We start from the raw sequence: 27955 nt of genomic DNA, 5'->3' as shown, positions 1-27955 counted from the left end.
TTTCGTCAGGCATAACCGAAATGGTTTGTATTTCCATATGCCTGCCATGCAGTGCCTGCCTAAGCAATCATTCCGTGCAAAATACCCATCTGCGGCCTCGGGCATCAAAACGAAAAGCCCCTGGCAACATGAGACGTTACCTCGTCGACAACGACATAGAGAAGCAGAGAGTAAAACCGTGCCCTGAACTCGGTCAGGCCTGTTATTCACTTTAGCGCAAGTCCATGGGTTGCTGATTGTCCAGGTGATCACCCCCTGATGCGGCATACATTTTCATAATACCTTCGCACATCTTTTCTACCACATGTTGTTCGAGCTATGTACTCTTATATATCATACTGTAGAAGACAGGTTTGACGGTTTACTAGGTAACAAAACATGAACGAACGTTTTGGAGATCAACCAATTTACGACGTAGATGTCAGGCTTCCTCATCAGAAATCGGGAAGTAAGACACATCACTGCATAAAGCTTGTTATCAGTCACCTGTGAAAGGACACGATAGGTTTAATGTATGAAATATCATAATGTTCTCGAACTAGTTACTGCTTCTTACACACCACAAGCCAGTTCGCAATCTTGATTCACCTAAGTAGGCATCAACTGCCGCTTCAATTGCCACATATGGCAGTTTGTTTCATTTTAACTGCAACGCCAAAGGAAACCCGGCTGTTTACTCCCAATTCATCCATTAGAAGCACCCAGAGTCGTTATCTCTTATGCCATTAGTCGTAAACGATGTCGTTCCTCTTGAACTAGAGGATCAAAAGGATGAGGAGTGCGTCATCCAGGAAAGGTTTGTGTACAGGGAGGGATCGGAGGAGGTTAGGAGATGATTTAATGTTTGTTGATCGTGTTCGTCTCAGTTTCTCCCGGCTTAGCCAATGAGAGCGGGGTTCTCATCAGCCCTGGTCGCGAGGTGGCGCTCCTCCTCTTCGAGGGGCTCCTGCTTGACGATGTCGCCTTGAGGGGCAACAGGGAAATCGCGAGGAGCGGCAGGGAAGTCGCTCTCGAGGGGCTGGGTGGTAGGAATCTGGGAGTGAGTCTGGGGCTGCTTGGAGACGGCCTCGGGAGAAGAGCTGCGGCCACGGAGCAACTCCTGAGCCTTCTGAGTGTAGTCACCCATGTACTGCTTGGTGACCTCAGTGGCCTGGGACGTGTGCTTGCTAGCGACAGTGCGCAGCTGCTCGGTCTGGTTGCTGACAATGTTGGAAGCTTGTCTCAGGTGGTGGTCAATGAGTTCCTGGTTGGAGGTGTAGATGAGGGGCGCAAAGAAGACAACAGTGGCGGCAATCAAAGACAGACCCCAGTATGGGACGATCTTGACAAGGTGGTAGGACAAGAAAGCGGCAACAGCGACCTGATTGGAGATATAAATTTAGCACGTGTCTCGCCTGTGTGCTGGGGTGGACAGATTACTTACGGCGGCAGATGCCCAGACGTTCTCGGCAAAGAAGATGCGCTGGGCCTCGATAACAAAGAAGTTGATGAGCTCGTTGACATCACCAACCAGGGCGTCGAGGGTGTCGCGGGGAATGGTGTAGTACTTGCGAGGTCGCAGCTGGGTGGCCAGACCATTGCTCAGGATGGTCTTGCCGGCGATCTCGGCGAGGACAGTAACACCGAGGGCCATCCAGGTGAGCTTGAAGCTGTATCGCAGGACATCGAGGTATCTAACCGCGAAGATGAACGAGACGACCGAGGCGTAAGCGATGCCCGAGGCACGGGGGTTGTTCCATGACAGCAACTCGGAGAAGAAGCTGTGGTAGTGTGTCAAAGGCTGGCCGGTTGCGGCGGGGTTGGAAGGGGTTTGTCTCGAGGCAGCGAGTGTTGAGAACTCGTCAGTGGTCTTTGCAGACTGGTCCTTGACATTCTGAGCGACGGGGCCTAGACGAGGGAGGAGGATCAGATTAGATGAGCCCGAGTGCGGAATAGATGTGGTTTTGGGGGAGGGGGGGGGGGGGGGGAGAGAGAAACAAAAGAGACTTTAAAAAATAGAAAAAAGAGAAAAGAAAAACAAAAGAGTGAAAGAAGCGCCGTTCGTTGTATGCTTACCGTTAGCGAGCTGAGTGTAGGCAGCCTGGGCATCTATGGTGAGTTTACTGTCAGCACGGGCATGTTTTTGTCGTCGGAGTGGTCGGGAATGCATTTCTGGAACTTACTGCCTTTCAGGGAGTCGACAGAGCTGCCGTTGGCAGCAGGAGCAGTGTCGGCCATTTGGAAATGCGGTTGGTATCTGCTCGGGCGAGTGCTTATGTTTGTGTTTAGATGATGGCGATGGCGCGGGTGCTGGTAGCGATGCGGAAGTGGGGGGAGGTGTGTAGAAGGTGGTTGTTGACCTGGTGTTAAGGAACAAGAATGAATTGTTCGGTTGACTGTTGCAACTTTGCAGGTTTGGTTTTGGTTTTGGTTTTGGGTTGGGTTGGATCGGATTGGTGATTTTGAGCGGAAAGGAGACTTTACTTGAGATGGACTGGGAGGTGAAAGTCGAATGACGCTGTGCCCTGTCACCAGAGCGGAATTGGGCTAGCTTGGGTCGGGAAGCTTCTGTGACGACACAGTAACAACATTTATTCAGTCGATTGACCAGCGCTGCGGAAGCCCGAAAGAAAAATAACAAATAATAATAATAATAATAATAAATAAAACCGCGCGCGCACTGAACCTCCGACAAGCACCCCTCCCCCAGAAGTGGCTACTGTGCTACTTGTACTGCACTGTACAGCACTGTATATTCCGTCGAACTGGGCGCCTTTTGCTGTCTGTACAAGCATGCTTGTTTCATCTCTGGCCAATGCCTGTCGCCTCTCCCATTGCTACTCTACAGTACGTCTCAAGTGTTGCCTGCGCTTTCGCTTTCCGTTTCTCTCCCTCTCTGTCTCTCTCCCTCTCCCTCTCCCTCTCCCTGTCCCTGTCCCTCTCCCTCTCGTTCCGACAAGTAGTATACTATCCTACTGTATTTCATCCTTTCTGCAGTAGAGTATCATGTAGAGTGTGCATGGTCAAACCCGTTTTCGGACCACCCATCACTGGTTCTCTGCAAACCCAGTCCATCGCTTCTCTCCCGGCTATTCCAATTTCTTATTGCGAGACGGCTAGTTCGATACCAAGTACATGACGTGCCACAACCTTCAGCTACTAGTAGCCACCACTGCTATGTAAGGTGGCCTCTTCAAGGTTGGTCAACAGGGAGCTCAACCTTGTCCCAGCCCACAGGCCGTTGTTAGCATCTTAGCCCGTGCGTGCTCTAACAGTCCCTAGCAGGCCTAGGTACATACCGTACCGAGTAGATAGGCAAGATAGGCAATGCACAAGTTTGCCCAATTTCGATCCCTCGTGCAAATTCCCAAGTAACCCCCGGCTGCGACCAACTACTAACCGCCATCTTTCAAACGATAGCACCGGCCTCCGTGTCTCTAAGCATCCCTGGCCGGTATGACATCTCACCGTCAAGTGTTTGCAATATATGTTATCTACCGTATCTCTCCTGTCCCGACACGCGACCCCATCAGTCATCGTGAGCTTGCTGCGTGATACCCCCACTCTTAGCGCGCATCTCCTGCCAGAGCTCGCAAGCTGCCAACATGACGCTAAGTCCCCGAGCAGCCGGTTCCTGTTTCCTGTCCTGCGCGCTGCAACAGACTCCAAGGAACAGCCATACGTTCACGGCGGAAAGGAGAAAGAAAAGAATCAATATATGCCGGGATCTTTAGACGGAGCTCATTCCTGCCAATCTGCACATCTCTCCCAGTTGTGGCCCTAGAAGAGGCGTCGCCGCGTCCAAGTTTTTTTTCTTTCTCTCGGTCTTCAGCCTGCCCACCCGCGTGTCGTCACCGTCATGCATGTGATTCTCCGCTAGAAACCCGGAGCACACGACCACCTCATCTGTCGTCTCTCTGATTGGCCGCACAGATTATAGTCGTCTTGATTGTCCGCCCAGAATCGCCTAAGCTAGTTCAATGGAGAAACAACGAAATCCAGACCTCGCCTTGCGTGACAAGGCCTCCTCCCTGTATGACGCAATACGCCTGAATCCGCACCTGAACCTGAACCTGAACCAGAACCTGGACCAGGACCAACAACCACGACAAGACATTTCCATGGCCCCGTCTAGACCAAGTCAGTATACTATACAACGCTCGCGCTAATATCTTCATCATTGTTATCCCGCCCCTCCAATCCCTAAGCAGTACATGGACACGCGAGGTGGCTCCCGTGCTGATGACTATTAATAAAGATCCAACAGCGGGGGCCAGTGTCGACTCGTCTCGCCCCATCGAGATCGTCCGTAAGGTGATGTGCGCAATGTCCTGCAACACAAAATAACCCGAACAGTAACGAGTATATCACACATACCGAAGATTTATCATGGGTTATCACGTACCCTAACTTCACCGTCTAGGAGTTCAATCATACCTATTTCGGACTTACTTATCATTATAGTGGCTATTATTTTGTCAGCGCTTCTCAAACGAACCACCCCACTTCGTGAACAACTGTTGACGGTCAATAAATAAATATCCACGTATTTCTACCAAGCGCGGTTCACCATGTTACGTACACCTCTATAGTAGGTAGGTATTTACAACGCGGAAAGAGAGGCGTTAATGAGTCTTCTCGCCTGAGCAATACCATCAAGCCCGTCACGCTCTCTCTGCGGAAGGCGTCTGCATAACCCGTGAGTGGGCAGTCTACCAAGTCCTCACTCACGCAACGGGGGCGTGGTGATCACATCATACTTGAGAGCATCTTCTTGAACCATGTAGTCTCGGAAATATTCCTTCGGATTGATGTCTCGTGATTCTTATTATAGTACATATTGCCGCCTTGAACACGGCATTCAGCCGTTTCTCAAACAGCTCGCGGGTCTCATATACACATTGATGAAGCGACAGAGCAAGGAAAGATAATTCAGAACCAACTTGGTATAGAGGAAAGAAAGCCACCACTCCGTAACAGCCATCCGTTTCGTCATGTTGCATTAAGAGCAAATTGTACCAATGTGTGGAAAAGGCCACCACCTCCAACGCTTACAAACTCCTCGGGTGACATGGTCACCGCAACCTGACCTAGATTTCAACACAGGTAGTGACGACTACTCAGAGTCGTCCATGGCAAAGTCATCACTCTCGTCTTGCCCACCCTCGGACTCGCCGTCAAGTTGTATCATGTCGTCCTCATCCTCGTCCTCATCATCGTCGATGATGTATACAGGCTTCTTCTTGGCGGCAGCAGCACGTCCCGGTCTGGTGCTACGAGCAGCAGGTCGAGGTTCTGGGGAGTCGGGCTCAGCCATCATCTCATCTTCGTCGTCATCCAGATCGAATACGTCCTTCTTGGGCTTAGCCTTCTCTGCGGTTTTCTTCTTGTATAGCTTCGCAGCAGGAGAGAGTTGAACAGCAGGCTTTGCGACGGCGGCTGCCTTCTTTTTGACAACTGGCACGTCCTCCTTGGGCTTGCTGTTCTTGGTACCAGCAGCACGACCGCGAGCCTTTTTCACGGCAGGTTTGGGCTCTTCCGAGGGAGAGGCAGATGACTTCGCCTTTGTCGCCGTAGTCTTGACAGCAGGCTTGGATACTGGCAAGTCATCATCGCTGAGGAAGGAGTCAATCTCATTGCGGGTGAACGGCGACTTGTGTGGGCTCGGCTTGGCGAGCATCTCGTAGTTGGTGTCGTCATGAGAATCCATGTCAAATGTCTTGTTAGGCTTTGATTTGACCTTCAGTGCTGTCGAGTTACCCTGGCTGCTGTCAGGCCGCGACATGGCAAACAGACTAACTCGGCCTGTCTTGTTCTCACCCGAGTCACCAGATGCACCAGGAATCCCTTTGACGAGAGCCCCTACGTCGCCGAGCATCTTGTCGTCGTCGTCGGAGCTCTGGAAGTCGTCGTCATCAATAATCCAAGCTTTGGGCTTGGCCGCTGCAGCACGCTTCCCTCGGGCAGCAGCGGGCACAACGACCTCATCGTCAGACTCCTCAGCAGCCACTGCGGGCTCCAGGGCAGCACTGGCAGCCTTCTTTGATGGTTTGCTCTTCAGTGCGGCAAAGTCATCATCCGAGAAAGCATCCGAATCTTCCTCAGTACCGTCCAAACTCTTTCGTCTTGAGAATTTCTCCGTGAAAGCTTGGTGGGTTTTCTGCGGTACAACCGTCGCCTTAGTTACCGTAGGTTTGGTGGCAGCTTTAGCAGCAGGCTTTGCCGCCGGCCGTGACTTGGCAGCAGGGGCATAGTCATCGTCACCCTTTGGCTTACGGCCTCGACCGGCGCCAATCTTTTTGGATACGCGGCGACCCATGCGACGGATGGAAGTCGTGATCTCGGCATCAAGACGCAACTGGCTCTCCCACTCAAGCTCAAACTCATCGAGGTCAGCACACCAGAGATCCTTTTCGCTCTTGGCTTCAAGCTCGTCGTGTTCAAACTTCTTCTTGTTCATTTGATCCATTAGTCTATCCAGGCGTTCTTGGGTGAACGACCAAATCGGCATCTACTCTTGTCAGTCGACGATATGGTAAATAATGGGACTAACTTACCGAGAGAAGGTAGTCATAATCACGTGCGCCTGCATCGCTTTCAGTCTCAATCTCCTCTTCGCCTTCAGCATCTACTTCATCCTCGTCCGCCTTGGTCTTCTTTGTATCGGAATTCTTCGGGAAAGCGTCATATTTGCAAGCACGCAACTCGTCAACGACAACTTGCTTCTTTTTGCGATTGACTACAAGCTTGTTGTCCATAATCTCCTTGATGAAACGAGCCTGATTCGACAGCTTCTTCAAGTCGCCGTTCAAGACACCGAGCCAATGAGCCTATACTTTGTTGGACCGTAATCTTTGAATAGGGTGGGGTCGGGGAAAAGCTTACCTTGCGTTCCTTGTACAACTTAAGACGGAAGACGTAGTACTCTTCCATGATCTCGTCGATCGTTTCGTACTTCCGAATCATGCCACGAGTGTCAAAGGCGACCAGGTTCGATGTCGGTACCTGCTTTTGCAGCTTAAACTTTTCGAGCAACAGTTCTTGCGCGTTTGGACCCTGCAAGGCTGCAGCTGTTTTGTCGTCGACCTGGATCTCGAAGTGTACATTTTTGTGATCGTTGAACTCCTTGTAATCCTTGATCCATGATGGGGTTTTTTCGGCCTTGAGTACGTCTTCAAGTTTGGCCTTGAAGTCATCAGTCCACATTCGGATCGGCAGCTCAGTGACTAGAACTTCGTTCTTCTTCTTCTCGTCTACAGAGGCGATGCCGTCAAACTGATAGCGGTATGGGCCTGCTGCTGATGGTGTCCCCTTCCAGCCTCGGAACCAGGGCGTCATGGGCTCGAACGGCTGCTCATCATTGTCATCTAGCCGACCCATGCGGCGTCTGAGATTCTTGACGATGTCCATTGGGTGGTGATTGGGGATGCTGGTGCTCCAACCAGTACCAATACCCTCACCACCATTGACAAGTAACATGGGGATGACAGGTGCATAAACTTTCGGCTCGATCCTCTTGCCGTCTTCGACGTTGTTCTCTAGATTAGGCTCGTCGAGGGGGGAAAAGATCTTTCGAGCAAAGGGAGATAGTCTCGTGTGGATGTAACGTGCGCTGGCGGCATCAGATCCACCTGCAAGCCGAGAACCGAAATTGCCACTAGGCTCAAGAATATTGACATTGTTGGATCCAACAAAGTTTTGAGCCAAAGCAACGATTGTCTGTTGTAAAGAGACTTCGCCGTGGTGATAAGCAGTTTGCTCGGAGACGTAACCAGCTAATTCAACAACCTTCTTGTCCTTGATCAGGTTTCGCTTCAAACAAGCAAAGAGAACCTTGCGCTGGCCGGGCTTGAGGCCGTCAATCATTGAAGGGATAGATCTCATGTTATCTGCCATACTGAACAGAATCAGCTCTCGGTTGACAAAATCGTCGTATGTGATGGCCTTGGACGAGTGGTCGAGGAAAGTGCCTGGTACAAAGTTGCCCAGCCACTCTTTTCGAGCGTCGGCCTTCTTCTTCGAGAAAGCCAGTTCGAACAACTCTGCTTCTTCGGCTTTCATGACATCAAACTCCTTCAGGTGATCGTCAAGATTTGTGAAGTAAACCTGGGCATCTTCGTTGGAACTTGTACCCAAACCCTTGTAGTATTTGTACTGCCATTTCTTGAGTTCAGCTTGATGCTGCCCCTTCCAGTTCTCGTACTGAGGTTGTGTAAAGAAAGAAATCAGTTTCTGGGGTTTCTTAGGGTTGGGGCCTTGCCAAATCTTTACGATAGGGGTGATAAACTCCCTGAAAAAATCAGGAATCTGAAGCAGGGAAGGGAATTGCACTTGTAAGAAGTTTATCAAGAGGCCCTTAATATGACTACCATCGTGGTCCTGATCAGCCATGATCATTAGATGACCATATCGAAGACTCTTGGTGTCTGTGTAGTGCGTCTTGTGCTTCAAGCCCAGGAATTGCTTGATGTTCTGAATCTCTTGGTTCTTCGTGATCTGATCGATTGAAGCATCACGAACGTTCAGCATCTTACCCCTGAGAGGAAAGACACCAATACGATCCGGATCAAGGATGGCACGGCCGGCGACAGCCAAACTCTTGGCAGAGTCACCTTCTGTCAAGATCAAAGTACACTCGTGGCCATACTTGGTTCCCGCCAAGTTGGCGTCAACAAGCTTTGCGTTATTGATTCTTGAACGCTTGTTTCCATCACTCTTTGCCATCATCTTGTCTGCTTTTCTCTCAGCGAAGTCGATGATGTTTGTGATTGCGTCCGTCTTGGCAATGTCTTTCATGAATTTCTCCGTCAACAGACATTTGCTACCGAATTGACTAGATTTGGTGGTCAATTGTTCCTTGGTCTGGGATGTGAAAGCTGGATTGGTGACCAGGCAGTTGACGAAGATGAAGATGTGATTCTTGACATGGTTGGCCTTCAGGGCATGGCCCTTCTTCTTCTTGTTCAAGTGGGCGAGAAGAGAGTTGCAGATCATGTCGGCAATGTAGTTGACATGAGTGCCGCCCTGCGTCGTTGCGATTGAATTAACAAATGATACTTGCTGAAAGGAGCCGTTTGAGACGGAGAATGCGATTTCCCATCTGGGATGACCCTTTGAGTCCTCGAGGATGACGCTGGCCTTTGGCTCCACGCCCTCTTCCGAACCGCGCTCTTCTGCAATGGACTTGGCGTACATCTCGCAGTACTTCTTGAAGTCCAACTTCAGGTGAGTGTCGTTCAGGAAGACCTTGACGCCACGGACTGTACCGGCCATATCGTAAACTCGACGATTGATGAGAGCCTCAAGATCGTCGTCAATGCCATCTGGCATGCCGAAGCGGTCGAAATCGGGCTTGAAGGTGACGCGGACAAAATCGGCGGACTTGTTGGAAGTGACCTTGGCTTTATCCATCTTGCCCATGTTGTCATGCCATGTTTGCTTGTATCTCTTGCCGTTCTTGGAGTCTTGACACTCCAGTGTGAACTCGGTACTGAAGACGTTGCAAAGCTTTGCACCGTAACCGTTCCGGCCACCCACCGTCTTCTTCTCGTCATCATCGAAATTAGAACCAGCGAGCAGATGTCCGAAAACCAGTTCCGGGATAAGGACGCCTTCCTTCTCGTGCATCTCCACCGGAATTCCTTTACCGTCGTTCTCGACGGTGATCTCGCCGGCCTCGCGATTGACCTTGACCTTCATCTGCTTCATGTTGGGGTCACGTTGTTTGTTGTCGGCCGCATTGACGAGAATTTCGTCGAAAATCTTGTAGAGACCGGGCACGAAGTTGACCTTGCGGAAAACCATGCGGTCCTGCTCCTTGTCAAAGACCCACATCTGCTGCTCTGTCCGTTCTACCGAGCCGATATATGTGTCAGGCCTCTTGATGATATGTTCGAGCTGGGTCAGCTTCTGGTAGGTCTCTGTGGCTGACTTCTTCTTGGCGGGTTTGGAGTCGGAAGGACCATCGAGCATCATGCTGTCATTTTCGATTTCTTCGAGAGGCTTGCCGGCGGCCTTCTTAGGGGCGGGTGGCTTGGTCTTCTTTTTCGGGGGAGTCTGGGAGAAATCTGAGTTGTCGGCATGCTCGTCGCCCTCATCGTCGCTAGCGGGCTTTGCGCGCTTCTTGGGCACTGCTTTGGTGGACTTCAAGGTGGTCTGGACCATCTTCTTGGGGGCAGGCTTTACTGCAGGTTTCTTGGTGGCAGGCTTCGCTTTCGGCTTTGGTTTCTGCGCGATGATCATATCAGTTCTGTTTTCCCATGGAGGAGATCATGGTAAGCGAGTGAAAGTTGGCCGTGAGCAGCCCAAGGCTGAGATGTTTGGGGAAAGCAACAGTTCCACATACGAGCTCGGGGGTGAAGCCATCAGAGTCGTTCTCGACGTCGTCAAAGACCGAATCGTCCATAATGTCGGAGTCCATTGCAGGGGTTGGCGCAGTTGCGCAGAGGCTGCCTGGTGACGCTGCAGGACACGAGGCTTGGTGGCTGAAGTTATTGCCGAGGTGAAGATTGAGCCTGACCCGCGTCTGTAACCAAGCAGACAACGGCTATTCATCAACGGTGGGGGCCTAGAAGAATACAAACCAAAAATGGTGAAAGACTACTCTCAAGAAAGGGAGGGGGAGAGAGAGATGGGGGTGGAAAAAGAGTGATGCTCCTAACGGTGGGCGCAAAGCGAATGTGCCAGATCAGATGGGGCGGGTTGTTGTGGTCGGCTTTCGAGTATCCAATGGGTTTGAGATGTCGTTGACCTTGACGACGCGAGGGACCAAAGTAAACAATGGACGCGTCTGATTGGGCCCCCTGAATCTCCAGATTATGCGGCTGTACTCGGTACGTCCATGGCAAAAAGGTGCACGCCACGGGTGCTGCAGTGCAAGTTTTGTCTGTGGCTGCTGCTGCTGCTGCTCTGCTCCTCGCTAACTCCGTAAGGTTAGTGTTCCGCGGGGCAATTGTGGCGCGTAGAGTACTATAGACGATAGAATAGGTACATACCTGCATACTGCCCCTTGAGCTGCCGGGTTCCCTGCGCTCACTGGCTGCTGTTCTGGTAACGAGTGCACCGAGCGCCAAAGCAGAGCTGTGCATCGGCATGGTTGTTTACGCTTCCAAAGACTCACCTGATAACTTCCCGACAGTTCCAGCCATAGTGATAAACGATTCGTTCTGTCGAGTGTCTGCACGAAACATGGCAGCGACTGATCCCAACGTCCCATGATGTTGAGGCCATCCAGAGATCACCAGTCTACGAGCAAGATATGGGCTCGAATGACCATGATATCTGGGGGAGAATTCTAGCCTGGCTGTCATCAGCGGAAAGACCGCAAGGTCAAGGTCGACGGCAGGCCAAACCCTAGCTCAGAAGCTTAGCGATCCTTATAGCCCGCGCCTTCTCGTCCTACACCACCACATGGCCATCTGTGGTCAATGCAAAAAAACTTATTGGTCTTATTTCTCCGTTCTCGTGCGTGTGCTACCCATCCACTCATGCTCCCGGACTCTGCAGAGGATAAGGAAATTTCCCGAAGTCGACTGTTCACACCCGGCCTCGTCAGGCGTTGCACCACACGCCAAGACTCAACACTCTATCCCTTCCTGTCATCCTATGCTGTGCCACAGCAAGCCTACTGTACAATCACCTGAAACTTGACCACTAATGTACTTGGCCAAGTCCCCATGAGCCTCAGGCTAAACCTAACATGGGAATTCGACTGGCAAGGCTACGGGGAGGAGCCGCCAGGTTCCATGATCCTCAATTGTGACTTTCCTGCTTTCCATGCAATGGAAGGCCGGGAAATTGTTCCCTTCTCCGTTCGGCCTGCATCCCTAGGAACTGGTGGGGTTCTGCGTTTCCACAGGCTTCCAGCTCTTCGTCAGGTTTGGTACAAACAATTACACGGAGAATAAGCTTGATCTCCCAAGTCACTCACGGCCTGATCAGCATACTCCCATGGCTCATCTTGTCCTTGCTTGGTTTTGTCCAATGTCAGGGCACCACACTTGCCATGTTCGTTTGCAGGCATATTTTACCTGCGCTATGATTTGCTCTGTCATTACGAGAGCTCTGTCCTCCTACGGACTCTTGCATTTCTAGTGCGGCTGGAACAGCCTGTGGTTGACAAGAAGCTTCAGGAGGCCAAGGACTCGAGGCCACTGGCGATTTCCCCCTCTCCGTCGGTTGGAACATGTGTGCCGTTAAGAGTGCGCCGTCCTCGGCCTTTCCCGGGCGCTTGATGCCAGGCTCGGGCCATTCCGAATAAAATAGGCTTAAAGAAATTCACGAGGCTGCTAGGCACGACCAGTATTCGGTACCTTTGCAAGCCTTCTCGGTATCTATTGTTACCCGTCAAGACTATCGAATGAGACTTTGTTCTTGCCGAACTCGGTATCTGAAGCCATGCCGACACACTTCTGCAACAGGTCATATGGTATTGATCCAGAAAGACCAGTTGTACATATGCTCGCTGAGTGTCAAACGGCCACATCACTCCATATTGTATTTGTTGAACACGGGTACACCTCCGCTTCCTGTGTTCCATCCGGACATTTTCTGTGCTTGTACGAAGTCAAGCTCGTGGAGAAAACATGAACTACGAATGCAACAGCTACAGTTTACGCACTAGCTCCAGCTAAATACTGAGAGCGGGCACCTTGACTCTATTCACTGCTCAGTAGGGTATCATGGGCAGCTTTCAGAGTAACAACGAGGGTGCCATCCCCAGTGCTCGGTTATGCACATCAACTCTCCGCTGGTGCGGTCGCCTTCTCGGCAGTCAGATCAAAATAGCTGCCCTTTGGTTCTCTTTGGCACTGCGCACTGAGTCAAAGAAACTTCGTTGCGAGAAAATGATCTGTTGCTTGTCCCCTCCCCAAGATGGGAGTCATGGATACATATGTGTCGAGTCGAGCAATCTGGAACCAGGATCTCATCAACTCAGGACAGCGATTTCTTTGTTCTACCTTCCCTCAAAACCCGCCTAGCCTGGTAACTGGTCCGGCAACATATGCAGCCATCCGACAAGTTGCTTTCTGTCAAAACCTCGCTATGCATGTTCAAATAAGCTTGGTCCCTGTTTGGGCTCTTGGCTGCCCAACATTTGATGTGTCAAACTCATTTGCCGTCTCTGGCGATAGATCTGCTGCGTCATGCAGTCGCCTGTGTTCGCCCCTTTCGGGCCAGTACCTAGACTGGTGGAATGTACTGAAACTTGCTTAACCTCGAAGTTGTTCTGTAGTTTAAAGCTTGGTCTCATACGCATATATGAGTCTCAATGTATGTGCTAACTGCTGTGAATGGACTTGATGGATGGTAGCATTTGGCATCTGACGGTCATTGGTTTCCGAAACGTCAAGTTTGTTCTGGGGGACATTGCATTGGCTAGGGTCACCCTTGAGCTTAATAATTAGCTCGGCTACTCTGTCGTTGTATGGGATAGGTAATTCATGAACGTGCCGGCATTGCGTTGCCTTGCTCCCTCCAGTCAACTGTCACTTGGTGGCTTTGAACTCGATCTTCCAAAGAGCGGTGGGCTTACACAAACGGACTGCTCTACTCTCACAGGTCGATTCCAAGAAGCATTCGACAAAGAAGCCGCACTGAATAAAGCTCATGACAAGGCTATATCGGTCACCGCCAAGCACTTCGCATCCAGCTGCATGACTGATATCTGCAAGAAAGAAGCAATCTCGGGGCCCATGTGCAAGTGCTAGCTCTTCAAGTACGAGGGCGGTTTAGATATCACGCTTGTTTGTTTTATTCCAAAAAAAAAAAAAAAAACCAACTTGGTGCTTCTTCCAGATCTTCGGACTCTGCCACTGCAAGAGCTGTCTGACTTATTGCACTTCCTCCTGGAGGACTCTCCGCAACCCACCTTGAGAGATTTCACACTTGCAGCGGCTTTACATATCTCTCAAGACACCTCTCCCGACGACCGTTCACCGCCATGATTTCTGTGGCATCGCTTCTTAATCCGGCGCCTTCGGGGCCTTCAGTGCATGGATTTCCACCAAGCCCAGCACCTTCGGCATCGCCAACATCTTCTTTGGCTGATGAGTCTTCGTTCTACGACCGTTCCATGATTCCAAAGAATAAAATGCCCAAGGATGCTGCCATCTTCACTAAAGGAAAAGCTAAAGGAGTTGTCAACTTCCATCCATTCGAAATACTTGATGAGTTTTCCATAGGGGAGCTTCGGAAGTACCAAGTCTTTCCTGTCGGGAAGATACAGGAATATTGCCGCCATATTCCATACAATAGTGGCAAGAAGAATTTTTTTGAAAAAACTGGCCGGGAAAGCTTTGAAGGTAAATAAGATTGTCTCGGAGTTCTAGGTTTGATTACTCAGCGACTAATTCAACCACAGTCTTCCAATACGTCTTCAAAGTTCCCGGCGACGACATTGAGTATGCTGTCATGTGGGACTACAATGTTGGTCTTGTCCGCATGACTCCTTTCTTTAAATGCTGCAAGTATTCCAAGGTCAGTCCAGTAAAGTCTAGAGATTGGTAGTTGTTGAGACTGACACAGGGAGACAACACCGGCAAAAATGTTAAATCTCAACCCCGGCCTCAAAGAGATAACCCACAGCATTACTGGAGGCTCCATCATGGCACAAGGTAAGCTGCAATCTACGCGAGACCCCAGTCTTACAATGACAGTTGCTGACGTTGTTCGAGGTTATTGGATGCCATATGAATGTGCAAAGGCCGTTTGCGCCACATTTTGTCACCATATTGCTGGAGCCCTGATTCCTATCTTCGGTCCAGACTTCCCCTCACAATGTATATCACTTCAAGACCCTAAATATCGGCAAATGTCAATCAGTCCGTCTATCATTATCCAGTCAACGAGGGAAGCAGAACATTTTCGCAGATTTTACACGAACATGGTCACCTCCACCAGTAGCGCCAGCCCTCAACATGACCGCAAGTTTTTCAAAGACCTCTTCGTCGACAGTAGACACAATCATCGGTATCGGATGCGCAGGCCTTTCATTAGTTGCAATAACCCCTGCGGCACTGACACCGATGGCGAGAGGTCCCCAGCCGCCGACTGCAGCATATCGGATCGACTTCATTACGCCTCAATACCTTCCATCGTGCCTAATCGAATCACTAACGGCTGGACGCCGGCCAACATGTCAGCCCAGCACTACGACGCTTCTGCACCTAATACATGGTTGAGCGCCGTTCCTCAATTCGTCGGTAACCAGTCGTACCATATGGATCATGGCCACCAAGCTCATTCCCGTGCTCAGTCTTATGGTAACCCACCACCGCAAAATTACAATCCTCATCACCATCATGATCACCATGGTCACCGGTCCCATCATCCGAATGCATACACTCCAACGAGCCATCGCCATTCGCGGCAACCCAAGCGACCTGCCGATCATATCGAAACAGATTACGGTCGCGACGGCGGCGGCAGCAGTCGGTACGCAACTGGACCAAGCACTGCTGCTACGAGTCCTTTCGGGAAGAAAACTCAAGAGTCAAGCTCTGGGCCAGAACAGAATGCTGCGTTCTTACTAATGAACCTGAGTGTGCGAGATACAAAGTCAGGGAGTACTCGCCAAGCTGGCGGCATCGCATCTGAGACGACGTCACCGGTCGATGCGACATTTCCAAGGGTCAAGCGGTCAAGGGCTAACTCGATGTAGTATTTTGGGCGCTGAACTTCGATTGGGGGCATGGGGAGGTCCCATCGCGGGCGCATTGCGGGTGGATTGACTCTGGTTTTGCATCTTGGCCGTATTGAGTCCGAGTTACGATTTGTGCCATCATTGCATAGTGGTTCGTTCGTCGACAATGGGAGGTCAAGTGAACACATGCCTAGCTGGATTGTAGCATTACTGTTTCTTGTATCTTAAGTAGGACTCCTGTCTACCAATAAGATCAAAATACACTCACACTCTTCACGTTCGTTTGACATTCCTTCGTCGCGTGTGGCGTATACTCGAACTTTTTTTGTGGTTTTACTCTGCCAGAGACTGACCTATTCTAGCTGCCCCTTTCTACAGCCTTCTTCGACTTGTACTCCTGAACCCACGCCTCGGCTTTCGCTTTCGGCAGCACAAATATTTTCACCACTTCGTCAACTACCTCGACCTTGTCCGATGACAGGACCTTGAGCAAAGGAGCCTTCTTACCGACCTTGATCAGACCTCCGCTCAAGGTGTCCATATAGCATTCCACACCAGCCAAGGTGTACTGGCCCTTTTGGTCCCAAGGTAGCGGAAATACATAAGAAAGATGATCGGCTAGTGTCTCCTGCTCGTTGAATGCCTTGATGAAGTCCGTCTCTAAATCTGCCGGATACAGCAGCACCGTCGGGAAAGCCAAGGAGCTCGTCGGGTCATCCTCATCGGGAACCAAGCGCATCTTCGCATCTTCCATTTCCGGCGGTTGTGCTGTAGTTCGCGTCTTGATGCCGCGTGCCTTGACCGCTGCCCGAAGGAGCATTTCACGCCTCTTCTCTTTGGCCAGACGGTCCGCCTCCCTCTTCTTTCGCGTTGTGACCTCCTCGGTTTTTTTTACAATCTCCCTTGCGACCGCCTGCAGGGATTTGTTTGAACCGTCTAGTTCCAAGCCTCTCGCGCAAGCATCGTCCGCCTCGACGATCTTGTCCACTGCCAGAAGCGCCTTTGCCGACCGGTACAGCGCCTTCACGTTCCTCGGGTTGATCTTCAGCGCCGCCGCGCCATCAAGCCAACAGCTGCGATAGTTCTTGACCTCGAGATGGCAGGCTGCCCGGTTGACATACAGACTCTCAAGCACCGCTCTCTGCCTCTCGACCTCCTCCTCAGGGTCCTGTTCGACTTTCGTCACGTCGATCTTCCGGCCCTGAAGATCATAGCCCCGGCGCTTCCGCTCCTCCGCAGCGATCACCAGAATGCCCTTGCCGTAGAACTCCTTGGCATCGTTCCACTTCTTCTGCTGGAAGCAATGGTTGCCCTGCTCCTTGAACTCGGACGCGACCTCGAGCGGCGTGCCCTCGTACGCCAGTGCTCTGAGCGCCTCCGTGTCGTCGTTCTCCTCAAGCTCCGTCATAAACAGGGGAGACTTTTTGAGCTCTGCGGCGATCTCGTCGATGCTCTTGTTCTCAGTCCATGCTCGCGCGGGGCTGAGGGCTGGGCCCGCAGGCCCCGGGCCAGCTTCTGCGAGACCTCTGAGCTTGGTGAGGATGGGGTTTTCTGGGAGACTATCTACCACATTCTTGTTGGGTAGAATGTTCTTGCTCTCTTGAGGCTGTGGTGGCGGCGATGTGGACGAAGAGTCTTGTGAGACCTTTAGCTTCTCAGCCACGTCGTCGGTGATTTCTTCCAAATGGACCATCTCGGCGAAATGTGCTCGGCCTGTTGGGAGCGAGGATCAGTAATATGGTATCCCACGTAGCTCGTCAGTTTTTGCACTTCACAATCAGTAATGCAAAAGTATGAACCTTGTTGCGGTTGCTTATTTGGTGGGCTTGCAGTTTGAAGGTGCTTGCATGAGTGGCCCACCTTTTCATAAATTTTGCACCATGCGGGGCAAAGACGCCTATAGAATGTGAATGACAAGGCAAATGTGTAGGTAGGTAAAGAGGCATCTATTAACGCTTTCGGCCAAGACGTGTTTTGGGAGCAAAACTCTCTTCAGGGCTTATAATACATCCTCATCGAGTAATAATTGTCCTCGATTGATCCCGTGCGTGGAGGCTTCACATATCCAGTCGATATACTACATTACGCACCTATCCTGCCTGCCATGAGACGCCAAGGAAATGTCGGCGTGATTTTGTATTGAATTTACAAGAATTCCGGCAAGCCGTAAAATGAAATAGATATCGTAGCTACCAGAAAAAGAAAGAAAAAAGCTTTTTTTAATAAAAGAAAAAGGGTTGAAATATAAGCAGGGTTCACTTTGGGATTTTTGAATACATAATCTATGGACATGCTCGTCGGTGCTAATGGAATTACTTGATCTTATTGTTGTTATCAAGACAATCATAAATCCCAATAGGTTTCCAATTCGGTACATATGGTCTTATGGCGAAACACTATAATTTATATGCTTTCCAGTTGACGTGACAGCTCATTGCTACTAATCCTTACATCCAGGTTCGTAGCCAACATTGACGCAGCAATTGGGTCACTCTCAAGAAGGCCGACACGCAACTGCTCTACTTTTTCAAGCCATTCCACCATTTCCTTGCGCGCTTCAGAACCCTGCTCGAGAGCATGGGGCAAAATCCATTCTCCAGCAGGCAGAGGTATGAAGCCAAATGCGTAGAGCATAGTGATTCCGAGGCCCCAGATGTCCCCCTTTGCATTCTTCTTCCGGCTTAGAAATTCGGGAGGCGCATAGTTGGGAGTCCCTGAGGGATTGAAGTAATCCTCTGGCATATCGATAAGCGCTGCACCGAGATCTATCAGTACGCAACGTTGATGGTCGCTTGACCACATGATATTATCCGGCTTGACATCATCATGGATGATGGATTGTGAATGTAAGTATGTTAGAGCTCCGGCGATCTGCTTCCATATAGTCGTGCACTCTAAAAACGATAAGGTAGAGGTCATATCAGTGTTAACGAATTTGTCGAGACTCTGTCCAGATTCGAGCCGAAGGATGATGGTGAGTCGTTGCGAGTCAAAATCAAGGATCTTGGCAATGCTGTCCTGGAACACGGCGGTTAGTCACAGGTAAGTAAAAGAGGCGGCAATATTGGATGCAACATACATGTGTATTCGCAGCCTTTAAGGCATCGACCTCATTCTGGAAACGACTTGGGGTTCGTGGGTCATCTTGATGTCGACATCGTTTCAACACGACCTTGCGCCCTTGCCATTGGCAAATTTCAAGTATAGAGTGATATGTTTCGTCGAGCAGATTTGACTTCACTTGATCCGAGGTTGTCATCTTCTTTAAGCACTGAATATGTCTACCAAACACTGCTACTTTTCAAAACTGACTGGGAGTTGCTGAGTGGTTCAAGAGAAGCCGGGAAAAGCGCTTTCGCGAATACTTATGGAATTGTCCTCTAAGCAGATCTGGCCGAGTAGTATGACATACAGTTCTAGCAGGAATTTACAAATAGTTCAGGCGTGATTATAACACTGTTGTTGGCACGACTTTACCTGCCTAGTCTGGATTGGGCCCACCAGAATTGACTCATACCGAGAGGGACAATAACTTACTGTTCACAAACAACGCAACGTATATATCCCATGATTCTGGCTTATGGACTCTCGATATACTCTATAGTAGACAATTCAATCTTGTCTATAGCATTTGATCCATAGAAAATAAATAGAAGCAGGTCTACCCAAACTCCTATTACCAGAGCCATATGGCGATGCTGATAAGCGTCCTTGAGCGGGGTAAGTACAAATACATATCATAGCACATAGGAAAATTACTAAATACATCCATCTCAATAATTGATAAAGTAAAGCCAAAATAAACACTATAGCATTTGGTATGAGACGCGGAAGGCGAAGCAGTCAAGAGTACGACTATTTGCGGGTATGAACATGGTCGTAAACGAGTGATTCATCAATTGAAGTTTTCCCTCTCCGCTCTCCGGCCTCGGGTTCCTGCCAATTGTGGGGCCCTACAACGGTACGCTCAACTTGGTCCTCCAGTCTGCTAGGATTAATTACACCTGAAAGGTATAGTGAGTCAGGAGCGCCTATATACAAATACTCAGAGGTGACAGGTCTGTTATTGTGTGTTCTCTCAATCATTGAAAAAAACACCCTACTTTTGAACGACTTAGTAAACATGGCCCCTTTCAACCTCGAGACCTGCGCCAGGCCCAACATCTTGCAGCTTGAGCCGTACCGGTGCGCCAGAGAGTACGTCGCCCCGGTTGCAAAAATTCCAGGTTGACACTAACAAAAAAAAACCCCCAGCGACTACAAAGATGATGGCACGAACATTCTCCTAGACGCCAACGAGAATGCCTACGGGCCATCTTTGCCCGCATCGGCCGCACAGGCAATCTCATCTACCTCTGGGGGCCCCCAGATAGATCTCCTGGGTTTGCACCGGTACCCGGACCCCCACCAGCACGACTTGAAGCAGCTGTTCTGCAACCTCCGCAACACTCACCACCACACGCCCAAGTCCATCGGCCCTGAGCACATGTTCGTCGGCGTCGGCAGCGATGAGGCCATCGACGCCCTCCTGAGATGTTTTTGCGCGCCGGGCCGGGACCGCATCCTCGTGTGCCCGCCCACGTACGGTATGTATTCCGTCTCGGCGCACGTGAACGACGTTGGGCTCGTAAAGGTGCCCCTGCTCCCGGCGCCAGGGTTTCAGCTGGACGTAGAGGCGATCTCCCAAGCTTTGAGCACCGAGAAGGACATCAAGCTGGCGTACTTCTGTTCGCCAGGCAACCCGACAGGCTCGGTGCTGGCAAAGGAAGACATCAAGAGGATCCTGGAGCACACCAGCTGGAACGGCATTGTGGTCGTCGACGAGGCCTACATCGATTTCTCGCCCGATGGTGCGTCGCTCGCCGAGTGGGTAGCTGAATGGCCCAACCTTGTCGTCATGCAGACGCTATCCAAGGCCTTTGGCATGGCCGGCATCAGATTAGGTGCCGCCTTTACGAGCCCGCCAATCGCCAGGCTGCTGAACAGTTTAAAGGCTCCGTATAATATCTCCAGCCCTACGAGCGTGCTGGCTACGTATGCTGTGTCGGAGCAGGGTTTGGCTGCCATGCAGAATAACCGCGACAAGATCGTCAAGCAGCGCAACAGACTCATCGAAGAGCTACCAAAGATCAAGGGGGTCGGACGGTTGAGAGGCGGCACAGAGAGCAACTTCTTGCTTTACGAGGTGCTCAACCCCAAGGGTGAGCCGGACAATACTGTGGCCCTGGCCGTGTACGAGAGCCTTGCCGAGCAAAAAGGCGTTGTTGTACGGTTCCGAGGCAAGGAGCACGGCTGCCTAGGCTGTCTCAGAATTACTGTCGGGACAGAGGAGGAAGTTACTAGATTTCTAGCGGCACTTGAGAAGACGCTTGCTGAAGTCTACGGCGAACAAAAGATTCACGGAGCCGACGCAGTTGTGCCGGCTGATGAGGCCAAGCGCGAAAGCGAAGCAAGCGGCGTGGTCGCATAAATAAAAGCGGGAACAGAAGTTAGTAGGTGTATATAGATGTCGCAGAAAAAGGTTGAGCAGCCTCTAGAATTCCTACAAAACTCATTTTCTAGATCCCAACGCCTCATTTACACTAGAAATTACGGTTTACTCGACGATTTATTTGTGTCGTATGGACATCTTAGTGTAAAAAAGAAACAAGTTGCAGGCCAAGGATAACAGAATCTAGGTGGTGTCTCTGAACAGCTGAGTTTATTTCTTTTTCCAGCTCCCCCTACGCAATAATATACTTCAGAACGCCGTGTCCATGGTTTATACAATCCCTCTTTTACCTCATGTTTACCCTCGGCGCTATCAGCCCTAGATGATGTCTAACAAAAGGATGACGATGGACAGGCTGAGAGCCAAAGACGACAAAACGAACCTTCCAGCGCCGTTTGTTCGTTTGACAGTTGGCGCAGTTGACGGGCTTGAGACTGTCGTTGCGTCGCCCTTGACGTGCTGGATTTCTCCTGCCTTGAACGGTGGCGTCGCTTCCTGGACCAAGAGGCCTTGAATAGTCTCAAGTGCACATAGTTGCTGTCCGAGACCAGAGTTGCCGTCGTAGCCTCCAACGTACCACTTGAAACCACAGGTTGTTCCGTCATCGCCACCAGAGCAGGCTGATCCAGCTGCCTTTGCGTTTATGTGTAGCTTAGCCTGAATAGCAGGAAGTGTTGACGGAACCATCTGCGTTGTTGCCCATAAAAACCTTGACATATATGCCTTGAAGCTTAGCATATCTGTTTTGCAGATGTCGTACTCTTCACAGGCATGCTCGTACATTATGTCGGTTGCGTTGTCGTACGGGTTGAAATAAGCTTCGGTCCCATTAAGAAGCCGGTTGACTCGGTCGCCCCATGTCTGACTGCCATCTGTGTAGTTATAGAGAACTGCGGCCCCGTACAAGTAGATACCTTGCGAGTAGGAAAAGGAAACATTGTTGGTTTTTTCACAGTTGTCCGAGATATCGGCGCCGTCCAACACATCGAGAGCCCCATTGCCATAATAGTCTTTGACGAACCCGACAGTCTCCGACCAATCCCAAACCTTTTGTGCCCACTCCAAGTACGTATCATTTCCCGTGGCACGGGCGAGTCTGGCAGACAGTTGAAAGAGACCACCGTTGCTGACCGAGTTCTTGTAGTGCATGCCGTTGGCGTTGCTAGCAAATATCTGCCAGAAGAGTCCGCCGCCACAGTATTGGGTATCCCATCGCACGATCATAGTATTCCAGGCGTTGACTGCGATGTCCAACCATGAGGGAAGACTATCGTCCGGCTGAGGGAAGTTGCGCTCAGCGGCTTCGAGAATCGTGAAAGACCAGAATGCTTGATCGTCGTTGCCTTCATCACCTTCATGTTTGGGCACCATCAGGTCGTAGTTTGGGCCCACCTGAGAAGTTATTGCTTGTGTAATTACATCGTTATAGGTGGCGTCCCCAGTATAATGATAATAATCTAGCATAGCTCCCCAAGCCGCACCTGACTCCCACCAGTAAACCGGCGCAGGCCATATTGCAAGTGTCTGGGAGCTGTTAGTGTGAGCGCATCCATATGAGAAACCCAAATTTGCCATACGTCTTCGGTATTCGTAATGTTGCCGGTGTAAAGTGTCATTGTTCCATGGGCAATAGTACTCGCTACATTTCGGATCGACGCTGTAAATCATCAGTGAGGCACCCATCAACGGGATCGTACAACAAACTTGAATCAGTAATGTCAAGATCCTTGGGAGCGGCAAATGCCCCTGCCAGTGTGGCGGCGGTATGAACTGATTTGACGAACATATTGTGCTTTGTGTTAAAGATCGAGCCCGTGTCGTATGGCAGTCGGGCCAGTCCTGTTAAACGAGAAAAGTGTGGTTAAGTTGGTACAAGAACGTGATTTAATACCAGTCAAGGTATCCAGAAAGTGATGGTGTCTAAAAAGATCGTAATGACTGAAACCAATACACTGGAAGGTATGCAAGAATGAATGTTCGTATTCGGTGTGATAGGACCAAAATGAATAATCGATTATGGTGAAACGATTGCCCTCGTCAACGAGTGACTTGTCTATAGTGAAACGAAAGAATGGAACGAACGAAAGTGAAAGTTCGTCAGAGGCTAGGTAAAAGAGTTAAAACAAACATTGCTGTGACATGTTGGAGGTCCAACGAAATCCTTTTTATTCGGCACAAAGGACGGCTCTGCTGGTCACAACCACACCAATCAAGAGATTAGCATGTGTTTGCAGGTATACCGGTACCGAATGAGGAAACTTAGACCCACGCATGTGTGTGGTCATCAGATAATTCGGTGTTTCGTTTTACAGAAAGCCTAGTCCGGGGATGGGAGATGGGGTGCATTGTGCTGCAGGTGTGGTTGGCCGAGGACGCATCGGATGCTTTCCATATAATGACAGGGGCAAGCGTGGCTGCGCTTGTAGTGGAATAGCATAGCTAACTATAGGTTAATATGGTAGATAGATCTAGACTCGGCAGATTGATCTTCGTTGCCGCTGTGCAGCTTCGGCCTTCAGGGGTTCACGGGTGCCACATCAACTCGGTTGACGCGCAAAATAACGCGCAGCACTTGATTTGCCCTTGTTGACTACTTCACTAACCTATCGCACTGTCTCCGCAACCACGAAATAGCGAACATGACATGGAATTGGGAAAGCTGCTTAGGTTAGGGGCCCTGCGTTATGTGGGATAGCTTCTGGGGATTGGAAGACAGCCCACTGACTGCGCTAAGCAGAAGAGCGGCAAGCGTCTGATTGGATGACATTGATCCCCCGGCGTCCAGGTTTACATATGAAACACAGAGCATAGGGCATAGCCAGGCTTTAAATTTAGCCAGGGGCAATTGACAGGCGGAGCTTTCTCGATCCAACTTTGTCTTCCGCATATGAGAAACAGCCGCGCGACAGGCAGTAAGTATGCACTTGGTATGGACGGTTGTTACCCGCGACGGGGCAAGTGATGGTTCTTTTCCAACATGTTCTATGCGTAGAAACAGATATAACTTATCACCCCTCTGGAAAACACCTACCTACTGCGGAGGGGGGGTGTATTTCCGGCCTGCTACTATAGGCAGTAAGCACTTTTTCTCACTGTTGTACTCTGCGTCACGAATATGCCGCCAGAGGTTGGTCCTGTTAGGACCACCATCTGCGCGATGGACACCGCTGTCAAGCCGCATCTATTCCTGGATTTGGTTAAAGAAAATTAGTATTAACATAAAAATCACGGTATGGGAAGCGGCTCGAGAGATGATGCCTGGAAAGACCATGGCCAAACCAGACACCATGCGACTAAACTTAACGGCGTGTTTAGAGCATGATGCCTATGATGATTACTGCTGTCGTGCAAACGGGTATCATGAATTCAAATTACGAAACTCTATCGACCAAGGACACGCAACCACGCATCCTTCCGTTACGAACGGTTTTAGAGCAATAGCGTTCCAGCAACAGTAAAGACCATCATCAAGACTGCCCCCATCTTTTGATCTGCTGTAGTCATAGCTGCGTTCCTACTTGCGTTGTCTGTCGCGGTTGCGCTTGTGTCAAACGTTGTAGAACTTGGAACGTCCATCGCTGTAACCTGAGCAGTCTTAGCTGCAGCCTCTGCAGCTGCTATGCTCGAGGCAGAAGCGAGAGCCTCGAATCCAGCTGTTATCGTGACATTTAGATACATTGATTTTAGCCCAGACGCAGACTCTGTTCCGGAAGTACTGCCCGCGATGCTGAATGTGCAGGATGCAGTGCCCGAGGTCATTGCGCAAGCCTCGCTAATTGTCCTAAGAGTCAAGTCAAATCAATAAGTGTTCTTAAACATTTGTTCGCACAGCGGTAACTTACATATCAGTGCTGTTGACATTGACCTCAAAAGTCGAGGGCCCCTCTGTCAAGATCACACCTTGAGAAGCTATCAGTGTGATATCACATCAAGTATTGATTTGCCAACTTACCTTCTCCAAGCTCGCAATCAAACTCATACTCCGAGCTGCATTGCACGAGATATGTTGTAGCGGCGGGTGCAGCTGTGATGACTGATGCCACAAGGCCCGTTTGAACGAATCCTGGAAAGAAAAGACTCGTGACTGACGCCGATGCTGCCGTTGTTGTCATTGTCCTGGATGCAGCCACTGCGAAAAGTGATGCCAGAGCAGAGACTATATGCCTTGATGCCATAGTTGCTATTTAGCAGTTGCACAATCAAACTTGTTTATAGGCCAGGCTCTGGGACCTATCGCCTCAAGTGTCGGTGGTTTCTGAAGTCCCTGCCACTATGCTGCAATTGAACGAGTCCACCAAAAGGGGAAAGTAGGTCAGGGAGATTGAAATGCCATGGATTGAGAACATCTCAACCTTTTGATTGAATCACAAGTTTGGGTGCAAGCATCCTTTTTTCTTTCCTGTTTCGAATCGAATTGGCGAACCACAACCACCGCCCTATCGCCAACCCCAGACCCGCTATAGTTTAATTGAGCTACGAACGAAGATCAATGCAGACAGGGGCACAGCAAGCAGCTAGAGTAGCACCTTAACACATCAGTAGAAATCCACTTGAGGATCTACTTCGACATTTAAACGGTGTCCTTGACCGGCTCTCTGACTTCTGATACGCTTTTCTACCAACAATGCCTCGGACCTCCATTGCTGAAGTCTCATGGACGCATCGTTCGGATGCGTCACTGCCGCAAGATACCCGGAACAAAGTCTCAAGGTTGTGATTTTGCCCCATTCGCGGGCCCAGTCCACGAAATCAACAACAAGCTCTGCATCTGATTCTTTTCGCAAAGCTGGAAACCAATCTCCACATCCAGTAAGATCGAGGTATTCGAGTCGATAGAGCGCCTTGCTGAGTCGCTTCAGGACTGATATTGCTTCTGACCAGTCGTCGTCTAAAGCATGGCTGTAGATATTGGTGCCGCCATAATTGACGGATTGCCCAGTACCTGACGAGACCATCTTGGTGTAAGTCGCGTTTGGCGTTGTGCAGGGTGTTGGCCATCCGGACAGATTGAGGTGAGTCAGCCCTGATAGCTTGTTTGAAAGTGATAGAAGGTGTTTCCAGGAAGGGCCATCGCCCAGATCGTGATCGATGGCAAACGACAGATGTGTCAAGTTGGGAAGAAGAGCTGTGGGTGCAAGCCGTGGCTCAGGTGCATCCCATGAATCTTGTACTTCGACTTGTATAGGCATAACGGCGGGAAATAAGAGGTCGGAAAGAGATTTTAAGCTTATAGATCTCCCAACTGAACCTGTAAGGTCTAAGTGACGAATGCCATCGTTCAACAATGCTGGGTCGGGGGGTTCCACCTCATACTCGGCCAGTTCTGCTTCTGACGGACCAAGCAAGATGAGTCGCAGGTCTGCGGCAGATATTCCCGACTCGTGATAATTAGACACGTAGTAGACAAGTGCAGTCCTGAGTCTATTTGGCAGGTTGTAGAGATAAAATCTGTTCCAGTCTCGTTGTATGTTCCAATCGGCCACGAGGCGATGCAAGGTGATGTCAACAAGACTGCCATGCGTGGGAAGAAATGAGCCAGGCAACGGCCAAAGCTTGATCTGCGTCACATGTTCGTGAACAGAACTCGTTGGTGCATGTCGAGACTGTGAGAGCGACAGCCATGAACGTGGCGGCGGCGGCCCTGGAGGTACCCGTCTGCCATTGATATCCCTTCGCTGGAGCCTCCTAGGCCTAGGTGCCGGCGTTTCTGGGAGTTGCAGGATATGGCTTATTGCTGGTGGCAAGCTCGGTGTTGGGGTTGCGAGGGCAGGGTTTCGCGATGAACTCGAATTCAATCCAGTCCTGCGCATGTCAGCGAGGATGTCGTTAACGGTACGCTCATTTTGGCCTATCGAGATTGGTTAGTACACAGAGCAGACGGGTGCGCATAAATCCAGCGGCGGTCGTAGAAAAGGAAGGTCCATGGGAACGCAGCAGATGCATACGTACTCGTGGTCGTCTGTGAAGACGTGATACGAAGAGTCGGCGGAGCTATCGACGGCGGTTTTGTGTATTTGGTCTGGTGTCTTTTCTTCGGCATAACAATCTTTCCAAGGGGGACTCAAGCAGGTAAGCGAACTGTTCGCAGATTAAAAGAAGAAGAAGAAGAAGGCAGAACAGAAATGTCAGAACTCATGGGGAGGTTACATTTAGTCTATACACCTTGTGTACGAAAGCCGCAGCTATACTGTAATGTGCGATGACACGAGCTTCGAGTCATCATCGCGAAGCAGCCCCACCATTTCATTTCGCCTTTGCGCTAGTTGATGCATTGCCTACGGATACGCTGTACCTAGACTAACCTGAGACTAATGTTTAGTTCAGCACATTGTCCCTGCCTGTATATACAATTAGCAACACTGGCTAAGTAAAGGAACTCTGAGTAGGTTAAAAAAAAAATTTAAAAAAAAATTTCTCACTCATTACATAGGTTCATACTGATAATCCAGGGTCCCACTGGATTTTTAAGTGCGTCAACTCTCGTGTCAGCCGTTTGCCTGCCTCCATACAACTAGTTAACCTAGATGACTCACCTATTGCTATTCTCTTCCCACACTCTGGATTGTAACACGTCCAGGATGTAGAATCATCATACTGCGCTTATGGGTTTTGCTCACTTCAAGACAACTGCAAACTGCACTAGAACCGCGGAGCCTCATTGTCATTCCTAAGGTCGACGAATCTATGCTCGCTTGTTTTCAGGTTGTATGCACAATTCAACCGTGGATCAGCTTCAGTTCCGATATCACCCTTCTAAAAGTTCATATTGCCTCTTGTCACACCATGAAATCCAGCAGCGTCGTCAAACCCAGTGGAGGAAGTTGCTCTTAGAGGACAATGCC

At 50.2% G+C, this 27955-nt stretch overlaps 10 protein-coding genes across 10 annotated transcripts; 2 read left to right on the top strand and 8 right to left on the bottom strand.

The window, feature by feature from the left end:
* Nucleotides 1–506: 506 nt before the first annotated feature.
* Nucleotides 507–2644, bottom strand: BKA67DRAFT_545436 (Reticulon-domain-containing protein). The gene is made up of 4 exons (XM_046101324.1): nucleotides 2163–2644; nucleotides 2056–2088; nucleotides 1424–1887; nucleotides 507–1360 (listed from the first exon to the last, which is right to left on the bottom strand). The coding sequence occupies exons 1-4, from the start codon at nucleotides 2215–2217 to the stop codon at nucleotides 878–880; spliced, it is 1035 nt and encodes a 344-aa protein (XP_045963825.1). The 5' UTR covers nucleotides 2218–2644; the 3' UTR covers nucleotides 507–877.
* Nucleotides 2645–5095: 2451 nt separating this feature from the next.
* Nucleotides 5096–10384, bottom strand: BKA67DRAFT_508724 (DNA topoisomerase; the record flags this gene model as incomplete). Its single annotated transcript, XM_046097178.1, has 4 exons — nucleotides 5096–6490; nucleotides 6537–6809; nucleotides 6865–10206; nucleotides 10325–10384. The coding sequence occupies 4 exons, from the start codon at nucleotides 10382–10384 to the stop codon at nucleotides 5096–5098; spliced, it is 5070 nt and encodes a 1689-aa protein (XP_045963824.1).
* A 282-nt stretch (nucleotides 10385–10666) lies between these two features.
* BKA67DRAFT_652916 (uncharacterized protein) lies at nucleotides 10667–11072 on the bottom strand (the record flags this gene model as incomplete). Its single annotated transcript, XM_046106255.1, has 2 exons — nucleotides 10667–10897; nucleotides 10974–11072. The coding sequence occupies 2 exons, from the start codon at nucleotides 11070–11072 to the stop codon at nucleotides 10667–10669; spliced, it is 330 nt and encodes a 109-aa protein (XP_045963823.1).
* Nucleotides 11073–13921: 2849 nt separating this feature from the next.
* On the top strand, nucleotides 13922–15640 carry BKA67DRAFT_652915 (uncharacterized protein; the record flags this gene model as incomplete). The annotated part of the gene is made up of 4 exons (XM_046106254.1): nucleotides 13922–14282; nucleotides 14342–14457; nucleotides 14510–14594; nucleotides 14655–15640. 4 exons carry the CDS (start codon nucleotides 13922–13924, stop codon nucleotides 15638–15640), a joined length of 1548 nt encoding a protein of 515 aa, XP_045963822.1.
* Nucleotides 15641–15822: 182 nt separating this feature from the next.
* Nucleotides 15823–17540, bottom strand: BKA67DRAFT_545416 (uncharacterized protein). Its single transcript, XM_046101323.1, has one exon. It carries the CDS (start codon nucleotides 17313–17315, stop codon nucleotides 15981–15983), a length of 1335 nt encoding a protein of 444 aa, XP_045963821.1. The 5' UTR covers nucleotides 17316–17540; the 3' UTR covers nucleotides 15823–15980.
* Nucleotides 17541–18025: 485 nt separating this feature from the next.
* On the bottom strand, nucleotides 18026–18881 carry BKA67DRAFT_652913 (kinase-like domain-containing protein; the record flags this gene model as incomplete). Its single annotated transcript, XM_046106253.1, has 2 exons — nucleotides 18026–18640; nucleotides 18702–18881. 2 exons carry the CDS (start codon nucleotides 18879–18881, stop codon nucleotides 18026–18028), a joined length of 795 nt encoding a protein of 264 aa, XP_045963820.1.
* An 864-nt stretch (nucleotides 18882–19745) lies between these two features.
* BKA67DRAFT_510023 (histidinol-phosphate aminotransferase) lies at nucleotides 19746–21092 on the top strand (the record flags this gene model as incomplete). Its single annotated transcript, XM_046097291.1, has 2 exons — nucleotides 19746–19819; nucleotides 19877–21092. 2 exons carry the CDS (start codon nucleotides 19746–19748, stop codon nucleotides 21090–21092), a joined length of 1290 nt encoding a protein of 429 aa, XP_045963819.1.
* Nucleotides 21093–21304: 212 nt separating this feature from the next.
* Nucleotides 21305–23233, bottom strand: BKA67DRAFT_24714 (glycoside hydrolase). Its single transcript, XM_046095720.1, has 3 exons — nucleotides 22818–23233; nucleotides 22691–22770; nucleotides 21305–22637 (listed from the first exon to the last, which is right to left on the bottom strand). The coding sequence occupies exons 1-3, from the start codon at nucleotides 22897–22899 to the stop codon at nucleotides 21432–21434; spliced, it is 1368 nt and encodes a 455-aa protein (XP_045963818.1). The 5' UTR covers nucleotides 22900–23233; the 3' UTR covers nucleotides 21305–21431.
* Nucleotides 23234–24542: 1309 nt separating this feature from the next.
* BKA67DRAFT_529828 (uncharacterized protein) lies at nucleotides 24543–25288 on the bottom strand (the record flags this gene model as incomplete). Its single annotated transcript, XM_046099140.1, has 3 exons — nucleotides 24543–24894; nucleotides 24956–25013; nucleotides 25066–25288. The coding sequence occupies 3 exons, from the start codon at nucleotides 25286–25288 to the stop codon at nucleotides 24543–24545; spliced, it is 633 nt and encodes a 210-aa protein (XP_045963817.1).
* Nucleotides 25289–25648: 360 nt separating this feature from the next.
* Nucleotides 25649–27153, bottom strand: BKA67DRAFT_529827 (uncharacterized protein; the record flags this gene model as incomplete). The annotated part of the gene is made up of 2 exons (XM_046099139.1): nucleotides 25649–26961; nucleotides 27063–27153. 2 exons carry the CDS (start codon nucleotides 27151–27153, stop codon nucleotides 25649–25651), a joined length of 1404 nt encoding a protein of 467 aa, XP_045963816.1.
* Between the last annotated feature and the right edge of the window lie 802 nt (nucleotides 27154–27955).

This window comes from Truncatella angustata, assembly GCF_020726525.1.
Source record: "Truncatella angustata strain MPI-SDFR-AT-0073 chromosome Unknown BKA67scaffold_1, whole genome shotgun sequence".
Classification (NCBI taxonomy): Eukaryota; Fungi; Ascomycota; class Sordariomycetes; order Amphisphaeriales; family Sporocadaceae; genus Truncatella; species Truncatella angustata.
Note: the sequence above shows the minus strand (reverse complement) of the source record. Positions and strands in the feature narration are given on the sequence as shown.

Bases quoted from the DNA above. Each gene is read 5' to 3' on its own strand.
- BKA67DRAFT_545436 (XM_046101324.1), bottom strand. From the start codon at position 2,217: ATGGCCGACACTGCTCCTGCTGCCAACGGCAGCTCTGTCGACTCCCTG. The intron at 2,089-2,162 runs GTAAGTTCCAGA...AACTCACCATAG, and splicing joins TGTCGACTCCCTGAAAGGCA to ATGCCCAGGCTGCCTACACT. The intron at 1,361-1,423 runs GTAAGTAATCTG...ATCTCCAATCAG, and splicing joins ACGTCTGGGCATCTGCCGCC to GTCGCTGTTGCCGCTTTCTT.
- BKA67DRAFT_545416 (XM_046101323.1), bottom strand. From the start codon at position 17,315: ATGGTCCATTTGGAAGAAATCACCGACGACGTGGCTGAGAAGCTAAAG.
- BKA67DRAFT_24714 (XM_046095720.1), bottom strand. From the start codon at position 22,899: ATGTTCGTCAAATCAGTTCATACCGCCGCCACACTGGCAGGGGCATTT. The intron at 22,771-22,817 runs GTTTGTTGTACG...GATGATTTACAG, and splicing joins TCTTGACATTACTGATTCAA to CGTCGATCCGAAATGTAGCG. The intron at 22,638-22,690 runs GTATGGCAAATT...AACAGCTCCCAG, and splicing joins ACATTACGAATACCGAAGAC to ACACTTGCAATATGGCCTGC.